This window comes from Pongo abelii, chromosome 2 (assembly GCF_028885655.2).
Source record: "Pongo abelii isolate AG06213 chromosome 2, NHGRI_mPonAbe1-v2.0_pri, whole genome shotgun sequence".
NCBI classification, from domain to species: Eukaryota; Metazoa; Chordata; class Mammalia; order Primates; family Hominidae; genus Pongo; species Pongo abelii.
Window position 1 is genome coordinate 69724876 of NC_085928.1, and position 27096 is coordinate 69751971.

The following is a 27096-nucleotide window of genomic DNA, read 5'->3' on the forward strand; positions in this document are numbered from 1 at the left end:
TGGGGGAGCTGGCCCTGTCCATGCTTAGTAAAGGCTCGGTACTGGTTGATGGACTCTTTTCCTGGTGTATCCTGTTGGGAAGTCAGGGGGCTCCTGCTTTTCCCATGGCTCCATTGTCTGCATCGCAAGGAGAGGGAGCTCCCAAATGGCCCAAGGCCAGACCTTCCTCTTTCCTACTTTTCAACGTTCTTTTTTGCCCTTTCAGCGCTTTTATTCATTCATTTACCATGTATTAATTGAGCACCTGCTGTTGTCTGGAACTTGAGGTGCAGGAGCAGTGGGTTGGCCCTCAGGGAGCTTACCTCACCAAGGACATGTTGATAGGTGATTTTAATACTAAGTGGCAGGGGTCACAGTGAGAGAGGTAGAGGGAAATGTGGACCCCTGGAGGAGGATCACCTGACCAACTCTGAGTGGGGAGAACATCAAGGAAGCCTTCCTGGAGGAAGTGACCTCTAAACTGAATTCCAAAAGAAGAGTATTCCAGGCAGAGGGGATGCATGCACACCACCCTAAAGAAGAGAAAGATGGGCTCACGCTTGTAATCTGAGCACTTTGGGAGGCCGAGGCGGGTAGATCACAAGGTCAGGAGTTTGAGACCAGCCTCCTCCAACACAGTAAAACCCTGTCTCTATTAAAAATACAAAAATTAGCTGGGCTTGGTGGTGGGCGCCTGTAATCTCAGCTACTCGGGAGGCTGAGGCAGGAGAATCGATTGAACCCAGGAGGCGGAGATTGCAGTGAGCCGAGATCGTGCCACTGCACTCCAGCCTGGGTGACAGAACTAGACTCCATCTCAAAAAAAAAAAAAAAAAAAAAAAAGAGAGAGAGAGAGAAAGATGGTGAATATGGGGAACCTAGTTCTGCTATTGCCCAAATCTCAACCGCAACTCCCCTTGAGGGGCGCTGTGAGGTTTGTGCAGTGGGATTCCAAAGTGCCTTGGGGCCTCCGGGATGGAAGATTCGGCTGTGGAAAGGGAGGTAATTGTAAGTCACTATGGTGGCCGGTGACCACCCCTCCATATCCTGGCTGTCACCCATAACCTTCCGTTGTTACCTCTCCCCAAGTGCTGTGATTTGGGCTTCCATGCCAGCCTGGCCCGCACCTTCCGGACCTATCTCTCAGCTGAATACAACCTGGAGACTTCTCGCCATGAGGGGCTGGATGTCATTGAGAATGCAGTGGACAACCTGGATTCCCGAAGTGACAAGCACACAGTCATGGACATGTGCAATCAAGTCTTCTGCCCTCCACTCAAGTTCGAGTTCCAGCCCCACATGGGGGATGAGGTAGGCTTCCCCCTGGAGCCCGGGCTTGGGGCTGCTTCCCTCTGTTCCCCCATGTGCTCCAGTACATCATCCCTGGTTGCACATACAGGAAGTTTCTATCCGAGACCTGGGGTCAAGCTCCTGGTTCATGGGCTTCCCCAGCTGAGGAGTTTACCACTAATACCCTAATCTTGCTGTGTCAAGTGCTCCCCGTGCAGAATTACAAGACCTTGGCTTCCCTTATAACCCCTCCCAGCTATGTCTAGAAGATCCCAAGGGAGCCCCAGTCTGCACACAGGCTCATGTTCTTCCCCCAGATGCGCAGGTGAGGTCCACGGGAAGCCTGGGCCTCACTGTAGCCTCACCACAGCCATTCAGGCTGGTGCATTCCACCAGGGTGCTCCCTTCCTCCAACACTGCAAGCCTTTGATACACCAGACAATCGAGTTTCCTTCAGTGCTTGTGCTGCTCAGATCCTTGTTACATTCTGGAAAAAACAAACGAAAAACAAATGGAAAGAAGGCCCTTGTCACTGGCCCCAACACAGCCCTACTCGTTACCCAAGGCTTACAAAATCTCTTATGCAAATAGTTCCCTGAGCTTGTCTGTGTCACTGCTCCCTCTGGGCATTGGGGGAACCCACTCCAACAATGTCCCAGATGCAGCCAGCCTCTGGGTCCCAGTGAGGCTCAGCTGGGCCACCCGTGGCACCTGCTGGGAGGGGAGGGACAAGGAGGCATCTGAGAAGATGGCATTTGCTAGACCCTCTGCATGGCTCTGCCCACTTACTTCTGCAGGGCTGCACTGCTGTGCCTGCCCCATCCCTCTCAGCCCTCCCGACCCATCTCCTGGACCTGAAAATGCTGGCCTCATGGTGACCACTGGTGACCATAAACTTTGGGTTGTGCAGTTAGTAGCAAATAACTAGTACTGTCCACAGAGCCCTACTATCCCTTGTGATCCTAGCTGTGTTCCTGGAAGGGGTGAGGTGCACATACCTGCCAGCAGCCCAGCCCACAGGTAATACTAGAGTCCCACATGAAAGGTGGAGGGCGGTGGCTCACATCTGTAATCCCAGCACTTAGGAGGCTGAGATGGGTGGATCACCTGAGGTCAGGAGTTCAAGACCAGCCTGGCCAACATGGTGAAACCCTGTCTCTGTTAAAAAAAAAAAAAAAAATAGCTGAGCGTGGTGGCAGGTGCCTGTAGTCCCAGCTACTCAGGAGGCTGAGGCAGGAGAATTGCTTGAACCCGGGAGGTGGAGGTTGCAGTGAGCCGTGATGGTACCACTGCATTCCAGCCTGGGTGACAGAGTGAGACCCTGTCTCAAAAAAGAAAGGCAGAGGGAGAACAGCATTTCTCTGGGTGCTTCCCCTCCTCCAGCCCTCGGCCCAGTCAATTGCTGGGGGATGAAGAGCTATGAGCTGTGAGAGCGCATTGTCTCACAGCTGCCCTGCTGCAGCATCATTCTGCGGCACAATGGGAGTGTGCCCCTGATCATTTCCCATTCAGGTTTTTTCCCATTGGCTTCTCTTAGGTGGTTGCTTTCTTGCCACAACTTCTTGCCTTGAAATTAACCAGTTAGTTTTGCTTGATAAGATTATGTTAAGGCTCTTTGTAAACCTTCTCATGCTTCCCAAACGTAGATCATGACTGAAAGGCCACACCTGGCAATGGCAAGAGTGCAGACTTTGAGTAGGAAGACCCTGGTTCTCATCTGGCATTGGTTGCCATGGCCACTTATGAGCTCTGCGACCTTGAGCAGGTCACTCAACCTTTCCGAGCCCCTGTTTCCTGGACTGTGATTGGGATGTTAATGGTAGCCCCTGCCCTAGCTCCACACAGGTGAGGAGGGCACAGGGCAACCACAGATGGTGGCTGTTGTTCCTGCAGGTCTGCCAGGTCAGCGCTCAGCAGCCCGTACAGACAGAACTGCTCATGCGGTATCACCAGCTGCAGTCCAGACTGGCCACCCTCAAGATAGAGAATGAGGAGGTGAGTGAGCGCCTCTGCCCTATAAGGGATTTTCTATGGAAGGCCTGGCTTGTCCCAGGGAGTCCACTTGTGCCACGGAATGCATAAGAAATGATAGTTCCACTTATAAGATGGAATAGTACACAATCATTAAAACCACACACACCAAGAATCATTAATAGCCTGGGGGAACACTTACAAGATGTTAAATAGAAGAAAAACAAAAGGTGGGAGGCTGAGGTAAGAGAATTGCTTGAACCTGGGAGGCAGAGGTTGCAGTGAGCTGAGATCATGCCACTGCACTCCAGCCTGGATGACAGAGTGAGGTTCCATCTCAAAACAAACAAACAAACAAACAAAACACAAAAGGAAATAGGACTCTATGTTCAGTATTGCCATAACTGGAGTAAACTAAAGCATATGTATATTCCTAGGCATAGAGAAAAGACTGGAGGGAAATGCTTAAATGTTATTAGTTGCTGTGTTTGGGTTGTGGGGTGATAGGTGCTTTCTGTTTACTTCTTTGTGCTTTCTTCTATTTTCTGCAATGAATTTCTGTTTTATCATTAGAAATAACAGTAGGTGTTTTAAATTACACAATGAAATAAACAACCCAGGGCACACTAAATGTTTCAAGGATTCTGAGCTCCAAGGAACAGGTCAGCTTTACCAGGCCCAGCCTCCCCCCCTGCAGCTGTGGGGCATAGGATTCTCAGCAAGTGGGTACAGATGGAAATAGCAGTGCAGTGGCTCTATTCTGATGTGGACTGAAGAGGCCAGATGGGAAACATCCTATTCCAACCTGGACTCCTCCTCCAAGGAGGATGTCAACCAACTGGAGGCCCCTGGAGAAAGGAACCAGGATGAAGGGAGTGACACTCGAGGTCATGGACAGGTTTATTCTTGAAAGTGCAGTCATGGGGGAGGTGGGAAGACACAGTCTTGATCTTCAAATCTCAAGAGTGCTATCCTGGGCAGAGACAGCAACTTTGCTTTTCATCTCCACAAAGGACAGACCTAGGACAAATATGAGACAGATTGGAGCTCAGGATGATAGCAAATCAGTGCAGTCCCCAGGGGGAGGTTGTATGGAGACAAATTATATATTTGTTTTTCAAACCTGGAAAGAGACAGGAGATGAACAGAGTGTTTTCTTTATTTATTTATGCCCTACATCTTCCCCCAAAGGATTTTAAATTGTTTACACGGAATAGTATATGGATCATAATGTTAATGGAATTTAAATTGGAAATTAGGGCCAAAGAAAGGAGAATGAAGCCAGTGTTCTTCTGTATGAGCTGCTAACGGGCTTGAATATGCTTAATTTTGAATCTGAGCTTCCTGTCATGCTGCATTAGAAAGAAGAATTGATTTGTGTATTCATTCAATAATATTTATTCAAGTATTTATAGAGCACATACTATGTGCCAAACATTGTTCTAGATATAGAATAAAGTGACCAAACACAACACAACATAGCACCTCCTCTCCGGGAGGGAATATTCTACTGAGAAAAGACAAATAATACTTAAAACTGTTGACAAAGAGAGTCAAACTCTGTAAAATACTTGAAGAGATTTATTTTGAGCCAAATATGAGTGAACAATGGCCTGTAGTACAGCCCTCAGGAGATCCTGAAAACATGTACCCAAGGTGGTTGGGCCACAACTTGGTTTTATACATTTTAGGGAGATGTAAGGCATCAGTCAATACATGTAAGATGTATTTGGTTTGGTCTGGGAAGGTGGGACAACTGGAAGCAGGGGCTTTCAGGTCACAGGCAGATTCAAAGATTTTCTGATTGGCAATTGGTTGAAAGAGTTAAGTTATTGTCTAAAGAAAGGAATGTCTGGGTTAAAAGAAGGGGTTGTGCAGACCAAGGTTTTATCATAGAGATGAAGCCTCCAGGTTGTAGGCTTCAGAGGATAGGCTGTAAATGTTTCTATCAGACTTAAAGAGTCTGTTCTAACAGTAATTCCAAAAAGGAGGAGGGTATAATGAAGTAGGTTTGCTGCCCCCTTCCCATCATGGCCTGAACTAGTTTTTCAGGTTAACTTTGGAATGACCCTGACAGAGAGGAGAGGTCCATTCAGATGGTTGGGGGCTTAGAATTTTATTTTTCATTTACAAAACACAAAAACAAGCCAAGAAATGAAGGAGCTTGGAAAATATTAGACAGTAATAGGCACTGAGTGAAGATATCAGGGGGACTGATGTCATCAGGAGTTGACATTTAAGCTGAGGTCTGAGTGAAAAGAAACAGACTTTGAGTGACAATAATTTTATAACAGACATTGGAGGCAGTTTTTCCAGGGACTGTTTTTGGAACCAGCCTCCAAAGCAAAGAATCTGCCCTTTAGGCACAGTTCAGCAAAGGGGTGTTGTAAGGTCAGGGCCCATGGGCCCTGCCTGTGCAGGCTTCTGGTGGTCCCATGAAATTCCAGAAGAAAAAACTGGAGTCCTAGCTGAACAATGTGTGCCTCAGCAACTGTCTTCCTGGAGTTTTCCTTTTCTCAGCTGGGCTTTTGATAGGAGTCCAGTAGCAGATACCTGGAGAGTTTGTTGCACGAAGAGTGCCTGGCTGCCCGCCATTGTCAACTTTGTCTCTATCCTTCTCTGAATGAAGAGAACTAGAGCTCATCTAATGTTGTCCCTACTCAACTGACCACCTTGCATTGGAGGAGCTAGTTTTGAGTTACATAATTAAGCTAAGAGAAACAAACCTAGAAACCTTGGTTCCTCATTTGTTGCAACATTCCTCAAGGTTCTCTCTGGCAGAAGCCATATGATAAAATATCTTTAAATTGGGCAACCTGGCTTCTCATCCCAGCCAGCTGTGTGATTTTGGGTTGGTGACTAATTTGTGTTTTCCACATTAATACAGTGAGAAGGATTATTTTTGTTCTGCCTATATCCTAGGGACTTCATATGGAAGAAGTAAAGTGACAGTTGGGAAAGGGACTTTAGGTGTCAACGGCAGTATGAGAATACAGGATTTTGTCAACCTGCTGTGTTTCCCCAGGTTAGGAAAACCCTGGATGCCACCATGCAGACATTACAGGACATGCTGACTGTGGAGGACTTTGATGTCTCTGATGCCTTCCAACACAGTCGATCGACAGAGTCCGTCAAGTCGGCCGCCTCTGAGACCTACATGAGCAAGATCAACATTGCCAAGAGGAGAGCCAACCAGCAGGAAACAGAAATGTTTTATTTTACAGTAAGTGGCATCCTGGGCCCAGAACCACACTGTCGGCCAAGCCACTGGCCACTTTTCAGGAGCAACCCAAGCTACTGAACCAGAGAAATCACATGGGTCAATTGGATCTAAGACTCCTTCACCATGCTTTTAGAATTAAGTTGCCTGGCTTGGTTTTCTGAAATGCAGAAAGTGAATTCCGAATGGGTAGCATTGACATTGATCTTGGGTGATGATTACTGAAATTTTCTTGCTCTAGAAAAAAACCAGAGACAGTTTTATTCAGTGGGGTGATAAGAAAATGGCTAACAGAGTCAGGTACAAGTCCCAAGGAACAACCTTGAAATTATGTATATAGATTATCATGTTGAATTGTCTTAAATTTAGGTGTGAGCTTTGGAAAAAATGCCCTCAAAAATCCAAGCCAATTGCTCTTGAGTTGCTAGACCTTCATGTAAAATCCCATGTTAATTATCTTTCATTTGGACAGGGACTGGGAGGAGCAAGGAGACGGGGACTGGGGCTTTAGTTCAACATGTGTTTATTGAACATAGAATATTAGGTTTGTAAGGGACCTTAAATCTTCCATGGGTCTGTTCAGCCACATCCCTGCCCAGGGGCCATCCTGACTCTGCCTGATTGCTCCCAAGATTAAAAGCTCCCTTTTTCCCCAGACAGCCCTTTTGTTTGCATTGTGCCTGGCTTTTGGTATTATCGTGTTTTCCTTTATCTTTGCTATCTTCAAAAACCTACCTCACTAGGATTTCTTGGTTCTGTTCTCTGGGGCCACCCAGAGTGGAGGCTAATTCTACATGACAGTGTTTCACATGGTTGCAGGGAGCTGGGATTTCATTTCTCTAGGCTAAATGTATCTGATTCTTTCAGTCTTGCCTTATAAGCTTTTGTTTTGAGTAGCCTCAGGATCCTAGTGACTCTCTCCTGAACATGTTCCATGTGCTGATGCCTCTTCTAAGGTGAGACTCCGAGCAGTGGTATGCCCAACACAGAATTGAGCAAAATTGGCTGGGCACCGTGGCTTACGCCTGTAATCCCAGCACTTTGGGAGACCGAGGCAGGCAGATTGCCTGAGCTCAGGAGTTCTAGACTAGCCTCGGCAACACGGTGAAAACCTGTCTCTACTAAAATACAAAAAATTAGCTGGGTGTGGTGGTGTGCACCTGTAGTCCCAGCTACTTGGGAGGCTGAGGCAGGAGAATTGCTTGAACCTGGGAAGCGGAGGTTGCAGTGAGCCAAGATCATGCCACTGCCTCCAGCCTGGGTGACAGAGTGAGACTTCATCTCAAAAAAAAAAAAAAAAAAAAAAAAAAAGAATTGAGCAAAATTTTCACCCCTTCTATACTGGATACTATGCTCCTATTCATATGTTCTAAGATCATATTCTTTTATTATTATTTTAAGGCTAAGTTATTATCAGTTATAGCTGTCTTCCCTACATGCTGCCATTAACCAGGCCTCACTCTTCCTAAGGCTTTGTAGGGGATATCTTGGGCAGGTCTTCTGTTTATCACCAGTTAGTTTTCCTCTTGATGAATTCAATTCATGGTTTTAGTCAACATCCTGATCCAGTTACTCAGCATACATGCTGTCTCCTCAAACCTGTGTCACCTGCAGATTCAGTAAGTATGGCTTCCAAACTTTAATCAATTTAAAGACTAATGGGTATACCAAGGCCAAGGCCAAAGACAGAGTTGTTAAAAATATGCAACTAGGGCCGGGTGCCGTAGCTCATGCCTAAAATCCTAGCACTTTGGGAGGCCGAGGTAGGAGGATCCCTTTAGCCCAGGAGTTTGAGATCAGCTTGGGCAACATAGGACAACTCCATTTCTACAAAGAAAAAAAAAAGTGCATGTCTGTGGTCCCAGCTATTCAGGAGGGTGAGGTGGAAGGATTGCTTGAGCCTGGGAGGTTGAGACTGCAGTGAACTGTGATAGTACCACTGCACTCCAGGCTGGGTGACAGAGTGAGACTGTCTCAAAAAAAAAAAAAAAAAAGCAATGAGGCTAATACTGATTGGATTGTAGTCATTTAACCCAACACAAACCCACCCAATTCTAACTTCTAGTTCCATCTTATAACTGGTTTTGTCAAATCCCTTGTCGAAAACCAGTAGTCGATACGCTGCATTTTCTCCAACACTCTTTGACCCTGTCAAGGAAGAAAACAAAGCGGAGCTTAGCAAAGCAGCCCATGCTGATTGCTGGTATTCACCACTGCCATGGGGCCTACTGTGTTCACAAAGAGAATTTATGGTTACAACATGCACATGAATATTAATTCACTTTGGCAGTAGAAGCAAAGAATTCTGGGGAACAGAATTCAAGAAGGGGGTTTGGCCTACTCGAAGTTAGGAGAATTCTCCAGTATCTATGACTAATGGTCATCAGATGTTATAGTTTATTCTTAATACTTAGTTTGCTAACCTGGTTTCCTAGAATACCTTCTCATGACTCATTATTTTAGGTCTTTTTAAGGACATCATAATCCTTTCAATGCAAACATCAATGCAATTTGATGGCATTCTTTATTTTGTGGACATTCGTTATTCTTCAGAGGGTTGAAGCTTAAATGAGGTGGACAGAGATGAGCTACAGAGCCCCAGGCTGTAATTTGTGCTAACCAGTGGATGACCTGCCAAGGCATGAGTTACACATTTGGGATTAGATCTTCAACTTCTTGGGGCAGTGAGACACGGTGGACAGAATATCAGCTTACCCCTCAGCTCTGCTTTTTTGGGGAATTCTTGGACAGGAGATAAAATGAGAGGACATTATTGCTGGAAGCATCTATAGAGAGCCTCTAGGACAGTAGTTACCAAACTGAAGTGTGCATTTGAACCATCTGGGAAGCTTGTTAAAAATGCAGGTTCTCAGCCAGGCGCGGTGGCTCATGCCTGTAATCCCAACACTTTGGGAACCGAGGTATGCAGATTGCTTGAGCTCGTGAGTTCACGACCAGCGTGGGCAACATGGCAAAACCCCATCTCTACAAGAAATACAAAAATTAGCTGGCCATGGTGGTGTGTGGCTGTAGTCCCAGCTACTTGGGAGGCTGAGGTCCCAGCTACTTGGGAGGCTGAGGTCCCAGCTACTTGGGGCCTGAGGTCCCAGCTACTTGGGAGGCTGAGGTCCCAGCTACTTGGCTGCTGTGTGCCTGTAGTCCCAGCTACTTGGGAGCATGGCTTGAGCCTGGGAGGCAGAGATTGCAGTGAGCCAAGATCGTGCCACTGCACTCCAGCCTGGGCAATAGAGCCAGACCTTATCTGAAAAAAAAAAAAAAAAAAAAAAAAAAAAAAAGTAGGTTCTCAGACCACCACTCTCCCAAGATGGGCGACTGGAATTATGAACAATTCTGGGCCTCACTGGTTCCTCCTCCAGTGTCAAATGAAGGGTTAGACTCGAGGTATTCTAGAACAGGAATTTGCATGTTGACAGTCTCCCCAGCTGGTTATAAGCCCCTGGCCCTCTGCCCCACACTTGGAGAAACACTGAGTCTACTCTCAGTTTACACTGGGGAGGACATGGAGGCTCAGAAATGCTCAGTAATCTGCCCGAGGTACCCAGTGAGTGACCACAGTTCTGAGCTTCTGTTTCCTTCTGGGTAGAACGGGCCTGATGATACTTTCCCCATTTGCCATCCAAGATTGTGATGAGGCTTAAACGTACATGTGTGAAAACTGTCAAGTGCTCTGTGGATACAAAGTCGAGTGACTCTTAATGGCCAATAGGCCAGGTCCTGGGAGCCTAGGACCATGGAAAAGGAGAGAGGACACCACAACCTCCCACCAGTCCAGTCGTTCCAGAAACCCAACAAGGTGGGCCAGTGTGAGGTGACCCCAGTCTTATGTGTGTATATGTCAGCCCCTACCCCAGTGGGTCTTTCCCCCATAGCTGTCAATGGGAAGGTGGTGTTAGACGCCCTCCTCTATAGTTGACTTGGGGGTGTCTGAGCCTCTGCAACTCACTTTTCTCTGCCCCCTTTTTAGTGTGCTGGCTGGGACAATAGAGTGGGTTTCTCTTTGAGAAACTAGCAGGTGGATTTGGGGCAGTCACATCTACCTCCTTCACTTTATTCTCAGAGCTTTTGCAATTGCCGTGCCCCTTGCTTGTAAAGCTCCTTCCCGCAGGTCCCCATGTGGCCCCCTTTCTACCTCCTTCAGGCCTTGGATCAAATGTCCACTTTGCAGTAAGGTCTTCTAGACTTCCGATCCACTGTTCCCACTTGATTTTATTTATTTATTTTTTTGTGGAGATAGGGTCTCACTCTATTGCTTAGGATGGAATGCAGTGGCATGAACATAGCTCACTACAGCCTCAGTCTCCTGGGCTCAAGTGATTCTCTCACCTTGGCCTCCTGAGTAGCTGGCACTACAGCACACACCCCCAGGCCTAGCTAGTTTTTTAAACTAATTTTTTTAGAGACTTGGTCTTGCTGTGTTGCCCAGGCTTGTCTTGAACTTCAGGCCTTCAGCAGTCCTCTCACCTCAGCCTCCTGAGTAGCTAGAATTACAGGTGTGAGTCACCATGCTCAGCTCTGCTTTCTTTTTATCCATAGCATTCACCAGCACCTGACTGAGTGGTATTTTACTTACCTTTTTAGTTCGTTTATTATCTTTCTCCCCAGCCCACCACGTAAGCTTCAAGAGGGAGGGATCCAGTGAAATTTCTCAGCACCTACTCTAAGCCAGTCACAGCTTTAGGCACTGGGGAGCTGGAGATGAGCTGGGCTTGGAGCCCACCCCCAGCGGCTGGCCATGCAGCAGAGGCATGCCCAGTGGGGCTCTGTGACTGTACAGGTGGGGGAAGCTGGTACCTGTGTAGAGGTGGCTAAGGCCCACTGAGTTCCGGGCAGGTAGGTGTGTTTCTGTCCTGGCCTGTTCTCTGTCCTTCAGTAGCGCTCTAAGGTGCACTGCTCTGGGCCAGGGCCCTGAACTAGGAAGCAGGCTGGGGCTAGGCCTGGCCCGTGACTGACTTTCTGTGGGACCTTGGACAAATCACTTCCTGGTGCAAGCTTCATTTTTCTCATCTGTACAAAGAAGAAAATCTTATCACCCCCTGCAATTTGGGTTATTTTAATGGGAAAGCCTCTCAGGGGCCTGCAAGCCCTTCCTCCTTCAAAGTGGGGCCAGATGAAAGGAAGACTTGTTCCGAGGCTCCTCTCTGACAGATCCAATAAAGCTGTCTGGCTTCGGCTGCGTGGCCCCTGGGACGGTTCCCATTTTTATTGCTCTTGGCACAGAAGCACAGTGGAGCTTTGATGACTAAAGAGGCCCTTTGCTTTGTCTCCCCATGGCCCTTACCTGACAAAGGCAGCTTTCACTGCTCCCATTCTCCCCTGTTTTGCTTTGTGTTCCTAACCCCTGACCTGAAAGGCCTGGAGCCCTCCAAGGCCCTGGCCGCCACATGTCAGCGCTGGGGATCTAGATGGAGGAAAGCAAAGACACAGACGCAGAGGCTTCTCTATTCCCTGCGCCGGGGTTCCTGCGGGTGACGTGATCTCTCTTCGGCTTCCGTGTCCCAGAGGTCAGTTGCAGAGGTAGAGATCCCATTACTTGGCCTTGCAATCTATAACTTCCTTGTGCCTTGTGTCTTACAGAAATTTAAAGAATATGTGAATGGCAGTAACCTCATCACCAAGCTGCAGGCCAAGCACGATTTACTCAAGCAGACCTTGGGCGAAGGTGAGTGAGGTGATGGAGGCCCTCTGGGAGGTACTCTGTTCCCCACTGGGTTTCACTGTGGCCCCCTGACGTGTTGAGCTGTTTAAGCTTGAGACAGCGGGCACCTGGCAGAATGAACCTGGACTTACCAGGACTGGGCAGGCTGAGAACATCACCTTGGTACAGATGCCTTGGGGGGTCCAATCTGGCTATAGAAAATAGAGGGCGTGAGTTGCTTTTTGATTAATAGAAAGAAAAAAATAAAATAAAAAAAGAAAATAGAGGCTGGGCATGGTGGCTCACGCCTGTAATCCCAGCACTTTGGGATGCTGAGGTGGGAGGATCACGAGGTCAGGAGATCAAGACCATCCTGGCTAATATGGCGAAACCCCGTCTCTACTAAAAAAATACAAAAAATTAGCCGGGTGTGGTGGCGGGCGCCTGTAGTCCCAGCTACTCGGGAGGCTGAGGCAGGAGAATGGCATGAACCCAGGAGGCGGAGCTTGCAGTGAGCCAAGATCATGCCACTGCACTCCAGCCTGGGCGACAGAGCGAGACTCCATCTCAAAAAAAAAAAAAAAAAAAAAAGAAAAGAAAAGAAAAAGAAAACAGAGGGCAACCACAAGTCTTAGTTTAGGTTGGCAGGGACAGTCCAAGGCAAAGTGATAGAGGGGCACCCATCAGGTAGGGAGTGGGAATCCAGAGCCTCAGAGGCCAGCACTGACATTTTTCAGCAGACACTATTTGCAAGGAATACTACTGGAGTGTCTGGCTAGGGTTTTAGGTCCAGAGAAGGAAAATCCATACATGTAAGTCAGGGTTTGGCCCTTGAGGGACCTGACGACTAGGCTTAAAGCCGCTCAGTGCATTCCATTGGCAGTTGGAATAAAATCCCAGCTGCTGTCATGGCACATGAGGCCTTATACCACTTAGCTTCTGCCTGCTTCCCTGACCTCATCGGTCATTCTCCCTTTCCTTACTGTGCTGCAGCCACGCTGAGCAAATTTCTGCCCTTCAGGACTCACCAAGCTTATTCCTGCCCCAGGGCCTTTGCATCTGCATAGGTAACCACCACCCAAATCAGGGGATAGAGCATTTCAATCACCCTCAAAAATTCCCTTGTGCTCCTTTGCAGTCAGCGCCCCACGCTCTACTCTGATCTGATTTCTGTCACTGCAGATTAGTTTTGTGTGTTCTAGGTAGTAAGGGCTGGGGAACTTTGGGGGCTGATGGAAATAAAAGCTCCGTATCTTGATTTGAGTGGTGGTTATACTTGGGGGTAGGCATTTGTTAAAACTCATTGACTAGGGGATAGGAGGGGGAAGACTCAGTTGCAGTGAGCTTTTTCTTCATTCTTTCCCTCTAAATTTTACCCATCCTGACATTTCAGTATTGGGCCAGGGGGTAAAAGGGGTGTGGAGGAGTTTGGGTAGCAAAGAGGGAAGAAAAACAGTGAGAATGGAGGAGAAAAGGAGAGAGTCCAAGAGTGGAGCTCAGGGTGTGGGTGCCATGGGGGCAGCTTCTAAGACTAGCATTAAAGAGGAGGGTTGGTATTTATAGGCACAGGGCAGGGGGCTGTTCCTCATGAGCCAGGTAACCAAAAGGTAGGATCATATGAGTTGGTGGCTACTTGCATTTTTGAAATTAGATGCTGAATTTGGAAAACTATATCTTCTTTTAAAAAATAAGATCCTGGGCCTGGTGCAATGACCTGCCCACGCCTTCTTGGTGCAGAAGCACAGTGGAGCTTTGATGAATAAAGAGGCCCTTTGCTTTGTCTTCCCGCAGCCCTTATCTGACAGAGGCAGCTTTCATTGCCGCCATTCTCCGGGGGGCTTGCTTTGTGTTCCCAACTCAAATGATGATGATGATGATGACGGTCATCTTCATCATCATCATCACCATACTTAGTTTTGGAGTAACTCCTGGTCCATTTGGTCCTCCAAGTTTATTTAGCCTTCAACCATGCCTTGCTCTAAGATTGCTCTACCAGTCTCTTTTCTGAGTTTTGAGCTGATTAGCAATAAAAAAAACAAAAAAAAAAACTCCCGGAAAATGCATTTTCAGAAGTAGAGGGGCAGTTAAGAAAAAGCCATCTGGAAGAATCTCTGTAGTCCTGTGTTTCAGTAAGCTGGCCATGGAAAGGCTCACTGTGCCTCCTTTGGCAACTGGATGGTTCTTGATAGACTGGTCAGTTCTACAGAAGTTTTTTTTTGTTTGTTTTTTTTTTAAGTAAACTTTCTGTTTTAAAACAGTTTTAGAGCTACAGAAAAGTTGGGAAGATAGTATAGTTTTCATATACTCCACATCTAGTTTGCCCTGTTATTAACATTTTACATTAGTATGCTATGTTTGTCAGCATTAATGAATATGGTACATTATTATTAACTGAAGTTAATAAATTACTGAATGACTGAAAAAGATGGAACCTGAATAAATTGAGACCAAATCTCCATTCATTTTTATATAGCCACTACATGATAAAGATACATGTAGATTCTTAGGGCACTGGGTGAAAAGGGAGAATTTCCACTGACCTAATTGATAAATTGATAAATTGGAAATTGCCCATTGGGTGAAGGAAGAAGGGAAAAAATTCAGCAGACCGAAGAGAGCTCAGAATCTTAGCAAATTCATCCTTCTGAGTGTCAAGTGGTGATTCACCTTTTCCTGAGCATTTTGGTTCTTCTATTCAGTAGGATTCTCTTCTAAGAGTAGGGTAGGGTTACAGCTGCATCAGTGGCCTTTTTATGCCATATAAGGGCTATTTTGTAGTATCATGTCTAGTGCCTCAGTTTCTGTAAAGTACAGTAGCCCTCCTTTATTTGTGGTTTTGCTTTCCATGGTTTCAGTTTCTTGTGGTCATCTGTGGCCTGAAAATATGAAATGGAAAATTCCCGAAATAAACAATTCATAAGTTTTAAATTTCTCGCTGTTCTGAGTAGCATGACGAGCACACTGAGCAAATTTCTCTGCTGAGCAAAAATCTTACGCCATCGCGCTCCATCTCTGCCAGGATGTGATTCCTCCCTTTGTCCTGCATATCCACTCTGGATACGGTACCCGCCCACTGGCCACTTAGTAGCTGCCTTGATTATCAGATTGAAAAAACAGAGGACATGTAGGATTTGGTACTATCCACAGTTTCAGGCATCCACTGGGAGTCTTGGAACATATTCCCCACAGATAAGCGGGGACTGCTGTACTCTTTTGACAGGATGGCTCAAGGAAACTACAAGTTAGATGAAACCCAAGGTCTTTTGGGTCAGCTTTACTTAAAAGTGGATTTGAGAACATGAGTGACCCCAGACATGCAAGTCAAAAAGCTTCCAGGTACTTGGCAAATGGCATTCCCGGTTACAAAGGATGTCACTGGCGCTTCTTGCGAGGAAGAGCACATACCTTGGCTGTTGCTATGCCATTTTATTGGCCAGAGAATTCTCAGTTTATCATCATCTCTGAGTCTTAGACTTATGACCTTTTTATTTCTCTGGGGTGTGGGTATTCTGTAAGCTCCAGGGTTTACACTCAAGATGCAGTTGGTTTTTCAATTTCTGAAAGCCCCTCAAGCATGAATGAACAGTGTGCCACCTATAAAAGGGAAGGAGCATAACCTTTTCAGGCCAAGATTTAATTGCCCATAACAGAGCAAAATGGCCACCAGGACCAGGCCATCTGACTTTCTAGAAAATTACTGAACCACCAAATATAAAATATATTTTTAAAATCCCAACAGGTCTCAGAAGGTAAAGGATAGGAATTTTTTGATTTCCCATATTTGTGAGACAGAGTCACCCTATTTCTAAAGATGTTGGTCGTGGGATTCTTGAGAGCTGGAATGTGAGTCTGAAGCTGGTAGACAACATATTAGATTCCACATCAGAGAAAAGTCTGCCTTCAGAGTGTTCTGACATTCCACTCCACATCCTAAAACCTTTGATTTCTACCTGCCCCCATCTGTTCACCCATCTATCCAAGAGCACAGGCATTTTGTTTGGCCAGGCCTGGGGAGATAGTGGTACACAAGAAAGGTAAGTTCCCTGCCCTCATGGAAAAGAGAGACCTCAAACGGTAAACAAACTACTAAGTAAACCATGATAATTGAGCCGGGTGTGGTGGTGGCCCTGTAATTCCAGCTACTCAGGAGGCTGAGGCAGGAGAATCACTTGAGGCCAGGCAGTGGAGGCTGCAGTGAGCCAAGATCACGCCACTGCATTCCAGCGGGCGACAGAGCAAGTCTCTGTCTCTTAAAAAACAGCTGGTGGTGGGGGGGTTAGGGGGTGGGAATTATCATTGTGTTAAGTGCCATGAATGAAAACTTTGGGCTGAGATAGAGAGCAATGGTATGTGTGTCGGGGAGAGATGGGGGGGACCTGCTTTAGATAGGGTGATCAGAGAGGCTTCCTAGGGGAGTTGCTGTTTCAGCTGAAATTAAAGGATGAAAAGACATCAGCCAAGTGAAAAACCAGGGAAAGAGTTTTTGGGGAAGAGGGGACAACAATTGCAAATGCGGGAAATGATGTGGTGAGTCAGAAGAATTGAGAGAAGGGTATTGTAACTTGTTGAGTACATAGAAGAGTGGACAGTTTGGGAACCCAGAGGAGGGGGAACAGGAAATCAACACTCCTTATTCACTACAATCCCAGGCCATCGCCTGACCACTTTCATGGGCTGCCATCAGCTCTAACAGGAGGGCTTGGGTCTACTTGAAAATTTTATCCAGACTGGCGTCTGGTAGGAATTTGCCGTTGACTCCAGACACACAGTCAAATCAAACAGGACAAATTTGCCTGTTTTACCGAACTTTTCTCCTTTCCTGCTTTGGTCTTTGGTTCCAATTCCACCAACTGCAGCCACCCATGTAACTGCTTGTGGCTTTGCTCAGGAATTAAGGAGTTACCTATTGATTTGCCCCAAGTTCTATTTTCAGACCCAGATTACTCTCTTCCTCTGCTTATTTCCCTCCCTGGCCCCATTCTACCTTTTTTTTTCTGTAAATAAAATGCTCGATTCTTTCTCCTAAAAGTCTCTTAATGTTAGTGCTAGGTGGAATTCCAGAGTTGAGAGCTGTGCTGTTCAGTATGGTGGCCACTAGCCACGTGTGCCTGATGAACACTTGAAACATGGCTAGTCTGAATTGTAATGTGCAAAATGAACACCAGATTTTGAAGAGTTAGTACACACATACACACAAAATAGAAAATATCTTATTAATTTTCTATATTGATACATATCGAAATTATAATCTTTTTGATATTAGGTCAAATGTAATATGTCATGAAAATTAATCTCATTTGTTTCTCTCTCTCTCTCTCTCTCTTTTTTTTTTTTTTTTTTTTTTTTGAGATGGAGTCTAGCTCTGGAGGACCCAGGCTGGAGTGCAGTGGCACAATCTCAGCTTACTGTAACCTCCAACTCCTGGGTTCAAGCGATTCTTGTGTCTTAGCCTCCCAAGTAGCTGGGATTACAGGTGCCCACCACCACACCCAGCTAATTTTTGTGTTTTTAGTAGAGATGGGGTTTCACCATGTGGGCCAGCCTGGTCTCAAACTCCTGACCTCAAGTGATTCACCCACATCGGCCTCCCAAAGTGCTGGGATTACAGGCACGAGTCACCACTCCCAGCCTCATCTGTTTCTCTTAACGTTTTGTAATGTGGCTACCAGAAATTGTGGCTTGTATAAATTTCTACTAGACAGCACTGGTTTCAGAGATTCTGAATTGGAAGCATTCTTGAGAATATTAGGAAATGGAGAGCATTTTTGGAGCAATGACTGGGGACAGTACTGCTGGTATTTGGTGAGTGAGATCTAGGGATGTCAGCATCTGCAAAGTACTAGACAGGCAATGAAGAATTTAAACTGAGGATATGGAGGCCCAAAGAAAGGAAGTGGCTTGTCCAAGCTCGCGCAGTGAGTTGATAAAAGAGTTAAACAGTAGGACTCAGACCTCTTTGTTTTCAGTACAGTTTTGGTAGGAGAAGGAAAAGATATTATTTAATCTCTTCATTTTGAGTGCCACACCCCTGCCAAGGCAGCTGTCCTCTAATGTGTGGCATCCCTGAAGAGGGGATATTATAAGAAGCCAAATGCCGCCTTCAGGGAGTCCCTGGGTCAGAGGCATATTCTGCTGGGGACATCTGTTCTCCCTCACCTTGTGTTTGTGGAGGTGGAACCAGCTTCCCTGGGTAAACTTAGATCTGAAGTTAGGCAACCTGGATTGGAATCCAGACTCTACACTTAGCAGGGACTTGGGAAAGTCACTCCATTTCTCCAAGTCCATTTGCTCATCTGTTGTGACAGGAATGACACCCTGTGTACAATTGTGCTGCGGCACTTGTTACACTATTGTGTGATCTGCTTATTGAGTCATTTGGTACTAAACTTCTTGCAGATAGAGTACTTGCTCATTCATTTACTCATTCTACAAATATTTGTTGAGCATATACTTTGTGCCAAACACTAACCAAGACCTTGGTGTCAGCGCAGTTTTAAGAACTGACAAGATTCCTTCTCTCATAGAACACATCATTTTCCAATGGAGATAGACTGGCAGTGGACAAGTAAACAAATAATAAGTAAGAAAAATATTAATGATAAGCTACATGTATTGATAATTTAAATAGAGAAACGTGATATAAAGAGACAAGTGTGTGCTTTAGATAGAGGAAGAAGCCCGGGCAACCTAGTAAGACCTCATCTCTACTAGAAAAAACTAGCTGGGTGTGGTGGTATGTGCCTGTGGTCCCAGCTACTCAAGAGGCTGAGGCAGGAGGATTGCTTGAGCCCAGGAGACTGAGGTTGCAGTGAGCTGTGATTGCACCACTGCACTCCAGCCTGAGCGGACAACAGAGTCTCAAATAAAATAAAATAAAATAAATAGATAGAGGAAGCTTGTCTCTGGACACAGCTTTTAAGTTGAGACCCAAAAGACAAGGCAAAATGAGCCATGCAAGTGTTGGGAGCAAGAGAATTCCAGGCAGCAAATGCAAACGCCTACTTGAGGACCACACAGAGGCCTCTGCATCTGTAGCAGAGCACACAAAGGAGAAAGCAGCCTGAGGAGATGAAGTAGCATTTTGAAGGGTCTACTCTGACCTCAGAGGGTTTATAAAACAGAGTAAGAGGTCTGGATTTTGTCCCTTGTGCGATGAGAGGTTATTGGAGGGTTCTAAGCAAAGGAAGGACATGATCTGATTTACAGTTTAAAGAGATTGCTTGGCTGCTGACGCAAGAATGGGTGGCAGTGGAATAGGAGACCCAGTTAAAAAGAAAGTCATCCAGGTGAGAGACTAGTGTGGCATGGACTAAGAAGATAGTGTTAAGTGGAGAGAAGTGGACAAATTTAATTTATGAAGGGAAGACAGTTTTCAAGGAGAGAACCTATTAGACTTCTGGCTTAAAGAAGAGGGGAGGTGGATATCCACTTATTGAGATATTGAAGACTTGGGTGAAAGTAGGTTTGGGGCATAGAAAGAAAGAGTGCTTTGGGGAACATTTAAGGTTTGAGATGAAAGAAGGCAATGTGTTTTGAGTGGATAAAGAAAATGTGGTCTATCCATATGATGGAATATTACAAAGTCATATAAATAAATGAATTACTAAACCGTACTATATGGATAGAACTCAAAACTTTATGCTAAGTGAAAGAAGCCAGATGCAGAAGACCACATCTTGTATAATTCCATCTATATAAAATGTCTCAACTACGCAAATCTGTAGAGACAGAGAGTAGATTAGGGTTGCCAGGGGCCGGAGGCAGGAACAGGGAGTGACTATTAGTGGGCATGAAGGATCTTTTTCTGGGGATGGAAATGTTTTCAAATTGAATTCTGGTGAGGGTTGCATAACTTTGAATAGTCACTAAAAATCACTGAATTACACACTCCAAATGGGTAAATTTTATGATGTATAAATTATACCTCAATTACACTATTTTTATAAAAGATTGCAGTGCATCTGAGTTTGGAATTCCAGGGAAGTGTAAGATCTGGACATAGAGCAGGGAGTCCTCGCTAAGCACTTGCGGTCACTTAGAGAGGATGTGTAGAAAAGGAAAGCAGTCCTGGGTCTGTGTCCTGATGGCATTCCAACATTTTGAGGTTTGAGGTTGGGCAGAATGAGGAGGAGACAGAAGGAGAAACTGAGGAACCCGTAGGGCAGGAAGAACACCTGGAAAGTGTGGAGTCATGAAAGCAAAGAGGAGAGAGCTTTGTAAGAAGGGAGTCGTGAACTGAGTAGAATGGTGCGGAGAGGTCAGGTACGATAAAGGCAGAGAAGACCATTGGATTCAGCCTCAAGGAGATCCTTGTTGACCTTAAGTGTTGACCTTGACAAGAGCAGTCTCAGCCCATGGATGAGGACAGAAGCCTAGCTGCAAAGGGGTAAGGAGGGAATAGGAGGGGAGGAAGCAGTAGTGCCTCCAGACAGCTCCTTCAGGGAGTTTTGCTGTAAAGAAGAGCAGAGAAATGAGGATATAGCTGGAAGGAGAAGTGGGGTCAACAGAAGGATTAAAAGCTAGGTCATACATATCCAGAACATGTTGATATGCTATTGGAAATGGTCCAGAAGAGAGGAGATTGGTGGTGCTAGGGAGAGGGGAGATACCTGCAGAAACTAAGGCCCCCAGAAGGACAGAGGGGATGGAACCAGGGCATAAGGAGAAGGTCTGGGCTTTGTCTGGCAGGTAGATGGGAGGGCCTCGTGGAGGCATGCAGATGGAGAACCCATATTACTTGATTTTCTTTTCCAGTAAAGAAAATGAGAAGATCTTCAGCTGGGAATGAAGGCAGAGGCAGGGCAGCAGGGTGGAGGAGCACCAGCCTTATGGCTGGTATCCTTCAGTGCCAGGCATACGACAGGGTCTCAGTCAATCTTTGTTGCCATTAAACATTGCAGGATCGAACTTTGGGAGGCATAGAAGTGATCACCGGGGTGGTTGTTAAAATGCAGATTTCTGGGTTTTTATCTCAGAGATTCTGATTCAGAAGACCTATGAGACAGCCAAGAAATCTGCATCTTTAACAAGACCCCCAGATGTTTCTGACGCAAGTGGCCAGCGGGCTATAGTTTGAGAATCACTGAAAATATGTCTGTGAACAATAACGTGTGTGTGAACACAGCCCTACAAATACGAGGCTTTTAATAAAGAATTAATAAGACGCGTTTCTTTTCAACAGACCGCACCTTAGGCATAATTAGATTTCATATTTCATAAATAATTAAGACTCATTGTGTTTTGTTTTTAGAAAAAGATGGATGTTCTTTGGATTAAAAAGAAAAGGCAATTAAACATTAATGTATACTTTTCTTTGCAGGGGAAAGAGCAGAATGTGGCACCACCAGGTGAGAGTGGGAGAGTCGTGTTTTCTTTCATCTGCTGCCTGAGGTGGGAGTGGGATGGGGCTGGGGAGGCACTGCTGGGAGCTGGAGAAGCAGGGATGGCTTCTTCACCAGTGTCCCCAAGGGCTGGTGTGGGTGTGCCCAGGTGAGGCACAGTTGCTGCTTTGCTTGTTCTAGAATTAGACTGACAAAGCCACGCCCCTCCAGGCTGGTGATGGAAGGGGCATTTTTGGGGCTGATGTGTGGCAGTGGGGCACCCTCCCTTTGCGCTGGCCATCGGGTGAGACCGTATTGTCTACTCAGAGTGGCTGAGGGCAGCCTGTAGGGGCCAGAGGCTGTGGGGTGGCTGTTGACCTTTCTTCCCACCTGCTACATCATGCTGAGCAAACTGCCCAGCCATGCTGCGAGGCCCAGCCTGGGGTCCCCATGTACCAAGGCTTTGAGCCAGGCTCAGTTTGCACGCAGCTGGGCACACACATGCGCATAGGCATGCACAGACTCCCCCGCCGTCCACACCCTAGCTTGGACCTCATGGGCACTTGGATGAGCTGACGGAAAGTAACACACAGGCAACTTCTGCTTTCTCTTCAGCTTGTTCAACATTCCCTTTTGCGCTTTTTCCTGAGCAGACCAGAGCCAGTGAACACTTTCCACTCAGCAGCTGATAGCCCAGGGGCTGACTTTACTCCCCTTTCAGAGAGCTTAGATCCATAAGTGGCTCTGTCACTGGCCAGGTTGTTTGCTTAGAGCCTATTTCTTTTCTGTGTTCCTAGTAAGAGATATTGCACTGCCTAGCTGGAATTCAGCCAGTGGCCCAGAGGCCTGCACTTTTCCATCACATGGCAGTAGAGCGCTACTTTTTGCCTCACTTTCTGGGCCCAGGGACCTGAGGGCATTCTTTTTTTTCCCACAAATGCTTCCCAGTGGCCCCAAATCCTGGGAAACCATCATGTTTGGCAAGAGCAAAGATGAACTCCCAACTCTCTCCTGCTCCTTGGGAAGGGAGTTGGGCAAAGTCTTAGAAAATTCTGGGGTTTTCAGTTTCCTGGGCTCAGGATGGGGAGACGGAGGGCTCGGCAGAAGTTCAGCCTGTACAGCTGTTCCTCTGGGCTCTGGCAATTTGGAAACATCAGGACGATTCATACCAGGCGAGGCCCTTCCAGCACATGGAGCAGCAGATGTGCAGGGTCACTTTCGAAGAACCTTTTAGAAATGAACCCATTATAATTTTTTTTTTTTTTTTTTTTCTGGCAAGAGAATGTTGTCATAGTCTCAAAACAGCAGAAGCCGTATTTTACACCAAATTCTGCAAATAGTGAAACAGATGGGGGATGAATTGAGCTGTCCCTCACTTCCTCCTAATTCCTAGAACTCACGCAGAGAAGTTTGTTCCAGCAGAGTGTGGGAGAGGAGATCTGTAATCAAACACTTGGCCAGGTCTCAGGGTCCTCCCTCAGGGGAAAGTTGAGGGTTTGTGTGTTTTGTTTTGTTTTGTTTTGTGTTTTAAATAAAGCCCTCTGAAGTGTTGTCTTCCACACCCTCCTTGACCTAGGGCCTGGGAAATCCAAGCTGAGTTTATCAGACCTCCCACTTAGACACCCTGCATTTGACTGCAACTACCCTGCATTCAATTGCAGACATAGCCCTGTGTACTCTGGTTCCTGGTCAAGGTCAAAGACAACTTTGTTAGTAAACTAAAAGTCTCCTCTTACCTTCAAAATCATTATTTAACTTGTGGAAATTGTTGCTAACAATGTCTCTGTCCTATGGCTCTCTCTGTATCTTCCATGGACTCCCACACGAGGTGGATATCATTTTTGGATGGTTATTTGACAGGATCCCCTCAGCTAAGTTGCTGTTGACCTTGTATAGAGGAACTGGTTTTGCATATGGGCTGCAGCATGTTATATTTTTCTCACACTTCAGAACCTTATCTTAGAATAGACCAAATTCATAATAACCCTGTAATTCAGGATGGCCAGATGTGATAATGCACTTAAATTTAAAAGTGTATTGTAAATGTCAAAGCAAGATGCAAACATAAGGTTTGATTATTGTGACTCAAATGAATGTCTGGCTCCCCTTACCCAGGTTGACATGCCCTCGTGGTCTGGATTAGAGGTGAAATCACTTGAGATCTTGTTCAAGCAGATGCAACGCATTACACAGCCCATGAATAGCAGCCTCCAAGGGCCCGACTGGCATTGCACTACAGCATTGCCATCATTTGGGATGTTGACTTCCAAGTCTATTAAGTTATCTAGGAGAATTTTTCATCACATCCCTTTCGTTGCAGGATAATTTTGAGGCTATTTTTTCCTGTGTTGCCAACGTGTGTTAATTTTCATCTTGATTAAAAGGCAGAAAGGGGACATTGGTCTCTGGTTTCTCTTTCTTCCTCTCTTTGGCTTTCTCTGTTCCTGTTTTCCCTGCCTCTCTTTCTTTCTTTCTTTCCTTTTTGCTCTGCATCTGAGCAGCAGAAGAGATGGAAGGCTTAGGCTGCCCCACTTTCCTTGGCCGAGCTGCCCCCCTGCTCCCCACTTTGTGCCCCACCCAGCACTTCAGTAAGTCGATATAGATTTGATATTGTGCAAAGTTGGGATAGCTACGTTTCCTTGTCAGAGATTCCAGACAGTGCACAGAGCACCACACAAGAAAGAAATCCTCGTGTGATTCACACAGTCCTTTGCTTTCTGGATTGGGCAGGAAAAATGGGAGAACATATCCTATTTCCCCTTTATTCCACTTTGTAGAATTTAAGAAAAAACAAAAAACACTTAGGACTTTCTTTTAAGGAAACCCTCCAGTTGGGCACTGTAGGTTTTTTGATATTGAGTGTCCAACACCTGCTTTAAGAGTCTCCGCTCTTCCTGGCCATGAGAATTTAACAGATAATTTAATGTTACTTCTAGATGTTCTATGATAAAATCACTTTCATACTCACACTAGAGGCTTGAGAGTAGGAAGAGCTGAATTTTACCAGCAGCCTCAATCACATTTTATTTGTGTGACCTTAGGCAAGTTTCTTCATCTTTTGTGGGCTCACTGGCCTTGTATGTAAAGTGAATTGAATATTCTTTCCCAACCTCACAGGGTTGTTGTGAGGTTATCATGCAATGTGATAAGGAAATGATCTGGGAATGTTCAAAAACAAGCCAAACACTATGAAAACAGGGTAACAATGTTGCTATCATCAAGTTATTTCTAATCCCCAAACTTAAAACCTTTGGCCTTGTGTCACATTTTTGACACTCTCTTTTGCCTTTGGTATTTGAAAATTTAAGAGCAGATCTTGTAAGAAATCCCACCCCACATACATACATCCTCAAAAAAATAAGTAATTTTTGAAAAATAAATGACATGGACTTAGCTAACCAAATTGACATAGATCCAAGATGGGCTTGAAAATAATCTTGCCTGTTGTTTCTTTTCAAAATTTTGATCTGTGCTGTTATTTTGTTTCCATTGTTTGGGTGGCATGATATTTGGATTCACCTGGTTTTTGCCATGCATGTACTGGAGCTAGCAGCATTTGCTCAATACTCAAACACCTAGGAGAAGTTGGTTAGAGGTCCCTGGGGATGGCTGGCCTACTGAAGGAGACAGGTACAACAAGCCCAGTCAGCAGAGGCAGGATGAATCTCATTTATCCTGATTGGCTACATAGTCTGGAAGATTTCTTGCCCACTCACAGAAATCAATCAAGACTTGGGGGACCAGGTCTTTGCTTGTCATGTGTGGACATTATCTGTGCCTGGCTGAGTCCCCACTTGTTGCTACCCAAATTTTGAACCAAGCCATTTGAAAATGAACTGCCTGTCTTGGTTAGGGGCCCTCTTCCTAACCTTAAAAAGGCCTTTGCCCCAGAAGGCTGGCACCATTGAGTCAGGCCAACTTGTGTTGAAATGAGCAAATAAGCCAACACAGGTATATGCATGGTGAGCAATTCTGGAAACAGGTCCAGCGTTTGTGGCTGTTTCTCTGGTGAACTGTGGTGTGGTTACCCCTCCCTGTGGCCGAGAGTGGAGCATACTTTAGGAATGGAAATCCTAAAGTAAAGCAAGACACTTTCAACCTGATCCCATGGCAAAGGTCACTGGGGTAGATGAGTCCTTGGCTGGAAATAAAACAGTGCCCTAAGGCTCCATGATGGTGGCCTGGTAGGAAAAACCCTGAACTTGGAGCCAAAGAGTCCTGGGTTTGGGGTCCAGCTCTGTCAGTTCTCCTTCACAGAAGGCTTCAGTTTCTGCCTCTGTAAAATGGGGCCACATGTACAGGGTTGAGGTGGTATTGAGTATAATAATGGATTTGAAAGTGCTTTAATTGAAAATGTACTTGAGGCTGGGTACGGAGGCTCACGCCTGTAATCCCAGCACTTTGGGAGGCCAAGGTGGGCAGATCACGACGTCAGGAGTTCAAGACCAGCCTGGCCAACATGGTGAAACCCTGTCTCTATTAAAGATACAAAAAATTAGCTGGGTGTGGTGGTATATGCCTGTAATCCTAGCTACTCGGGAGGCTGAGGCAGGAGAATCGCTTGAACCTGGGAGGCAGAGGTTGCGGTGAGCTGAGATCATGCCATTGCACCCCAGACTGGGCGACAGAGCGAGACTCCGTCTCAAAGAAAAAGAAAAAAAAAAAAAAAAAAAAAAAGAAAGTGTACTTGACTAAAGAACAGGACATTACCATCATTCTGGGGTCACCCAGGGACCCCAAAGAAGTTGCAGCCTCCCTCATGGCATCAGTTTCTTCATCTCTGAAATGAGAATAGTAATTGCCTGGCTCTTAGATCAATGAAATAAAGATTAGTCAAGTGCATTTGAAATGCCAAGAGGCATTAGGAAGATCAGTGCCTTGGTACATTGGGAGTTGAGACTTGGTGATAAATTTAAACCAAAATAATGAAAATTAACCCTCACAATCATTTTTGAAAGTCTCTTGCTTTCTCGGGCTACAGATTATATCTCTCTCCCCTGATTCCCCCTCCATCTGGTCAGCTTTGCAGAATGACAGCCTCTGATTGGAGTTTCAATGGTTTCTTGCACATGTACTATTTTCCCCCTAAGATTTAGAATGCATTCGTGTTATGTAAGAGTTGCTCCTGCTTGGCATTGTGGGTAAATTAAGATCCCCTAAAACATCCAAAGGCCTTCAGATGGAACATTGGAAACCAATGTCTTGGCGGGGGGTCAGGGGCTTCCATTTACATTTTGTGTTCCCCTTTAGTCGTGGGTTTTAAGAGCATCTTTCCCAGTTGTATGTTTATGTTGGTTGCTTTCTTGATTTCTTTTGTTCCGTTTTCCCCTAGGCCCCCCTGTCTTCCCCCTAAACCACAGAAAATGAGGAGACCTAGGCCTCTCTCAGTGTATAGCCATAAACTCTTTAACGGCAGTATGGAAGCATTCATTAAGGTACTTGCTGGGGAGCCGTGGAGTCCGCGAATGCACCCAATGTAATGGCAGCCTCTGTCCGCCTGCCTCCCTGCCAGCAGACAGCCCTGTCCTTGGCCAGGCCCTGTGGAGCTAGTTCCTCGCTGCAGCCTGCTCTTAGCTTCAGCAAGGACTTTTCACGGGAGCTGCTGTGGCCTCTAACCCTTTGCTCCTAAGTGCCCTGTGCAATTCTCAGCCCTGGGGTTT

At 45.9% G+C, this 27096-nt stretch overlaps 1 protein-coding gene across 3 annotated transcripts in view; it reads left to right on the forward strand.

Moving 5' to 3' along the window:
• Positions 1-27096, forward strand: part of SRGAP3 (SLIT-ROBO Rho GTPase activating protein 3) — a 271705-nt gene that overhangs the window by 190013 nt on the left and 54596 nt on the right. For 2 of the 3 annotated variants that reach the window (XM_002813478.5, XM_054551851.2), the window contains exons 7-12: positions 1069-1290; positions 3163-3264; positions 6266-6463; positions 12056-12140; positions 21436-21463; positions 26769-26871. In XM_002813478.5, the coding sequence (XP_002813524.1) occupies positions 1069-1290; positions 3163-3264; positions 6266-6463; positions 12056-12140; positions 21436-21463; positions 26769-26871 (738 nt within the window). The remainder of the gene's footprint in view (positions 1-1068; positions 1291-3162; positions 3265-6265; positions 6464-12055; positions 12141-21435; positions 21464-26768; positions 26872-27096) is intronic. The other variant, XM_002813479.5, reaches the window with a different exon arrangement.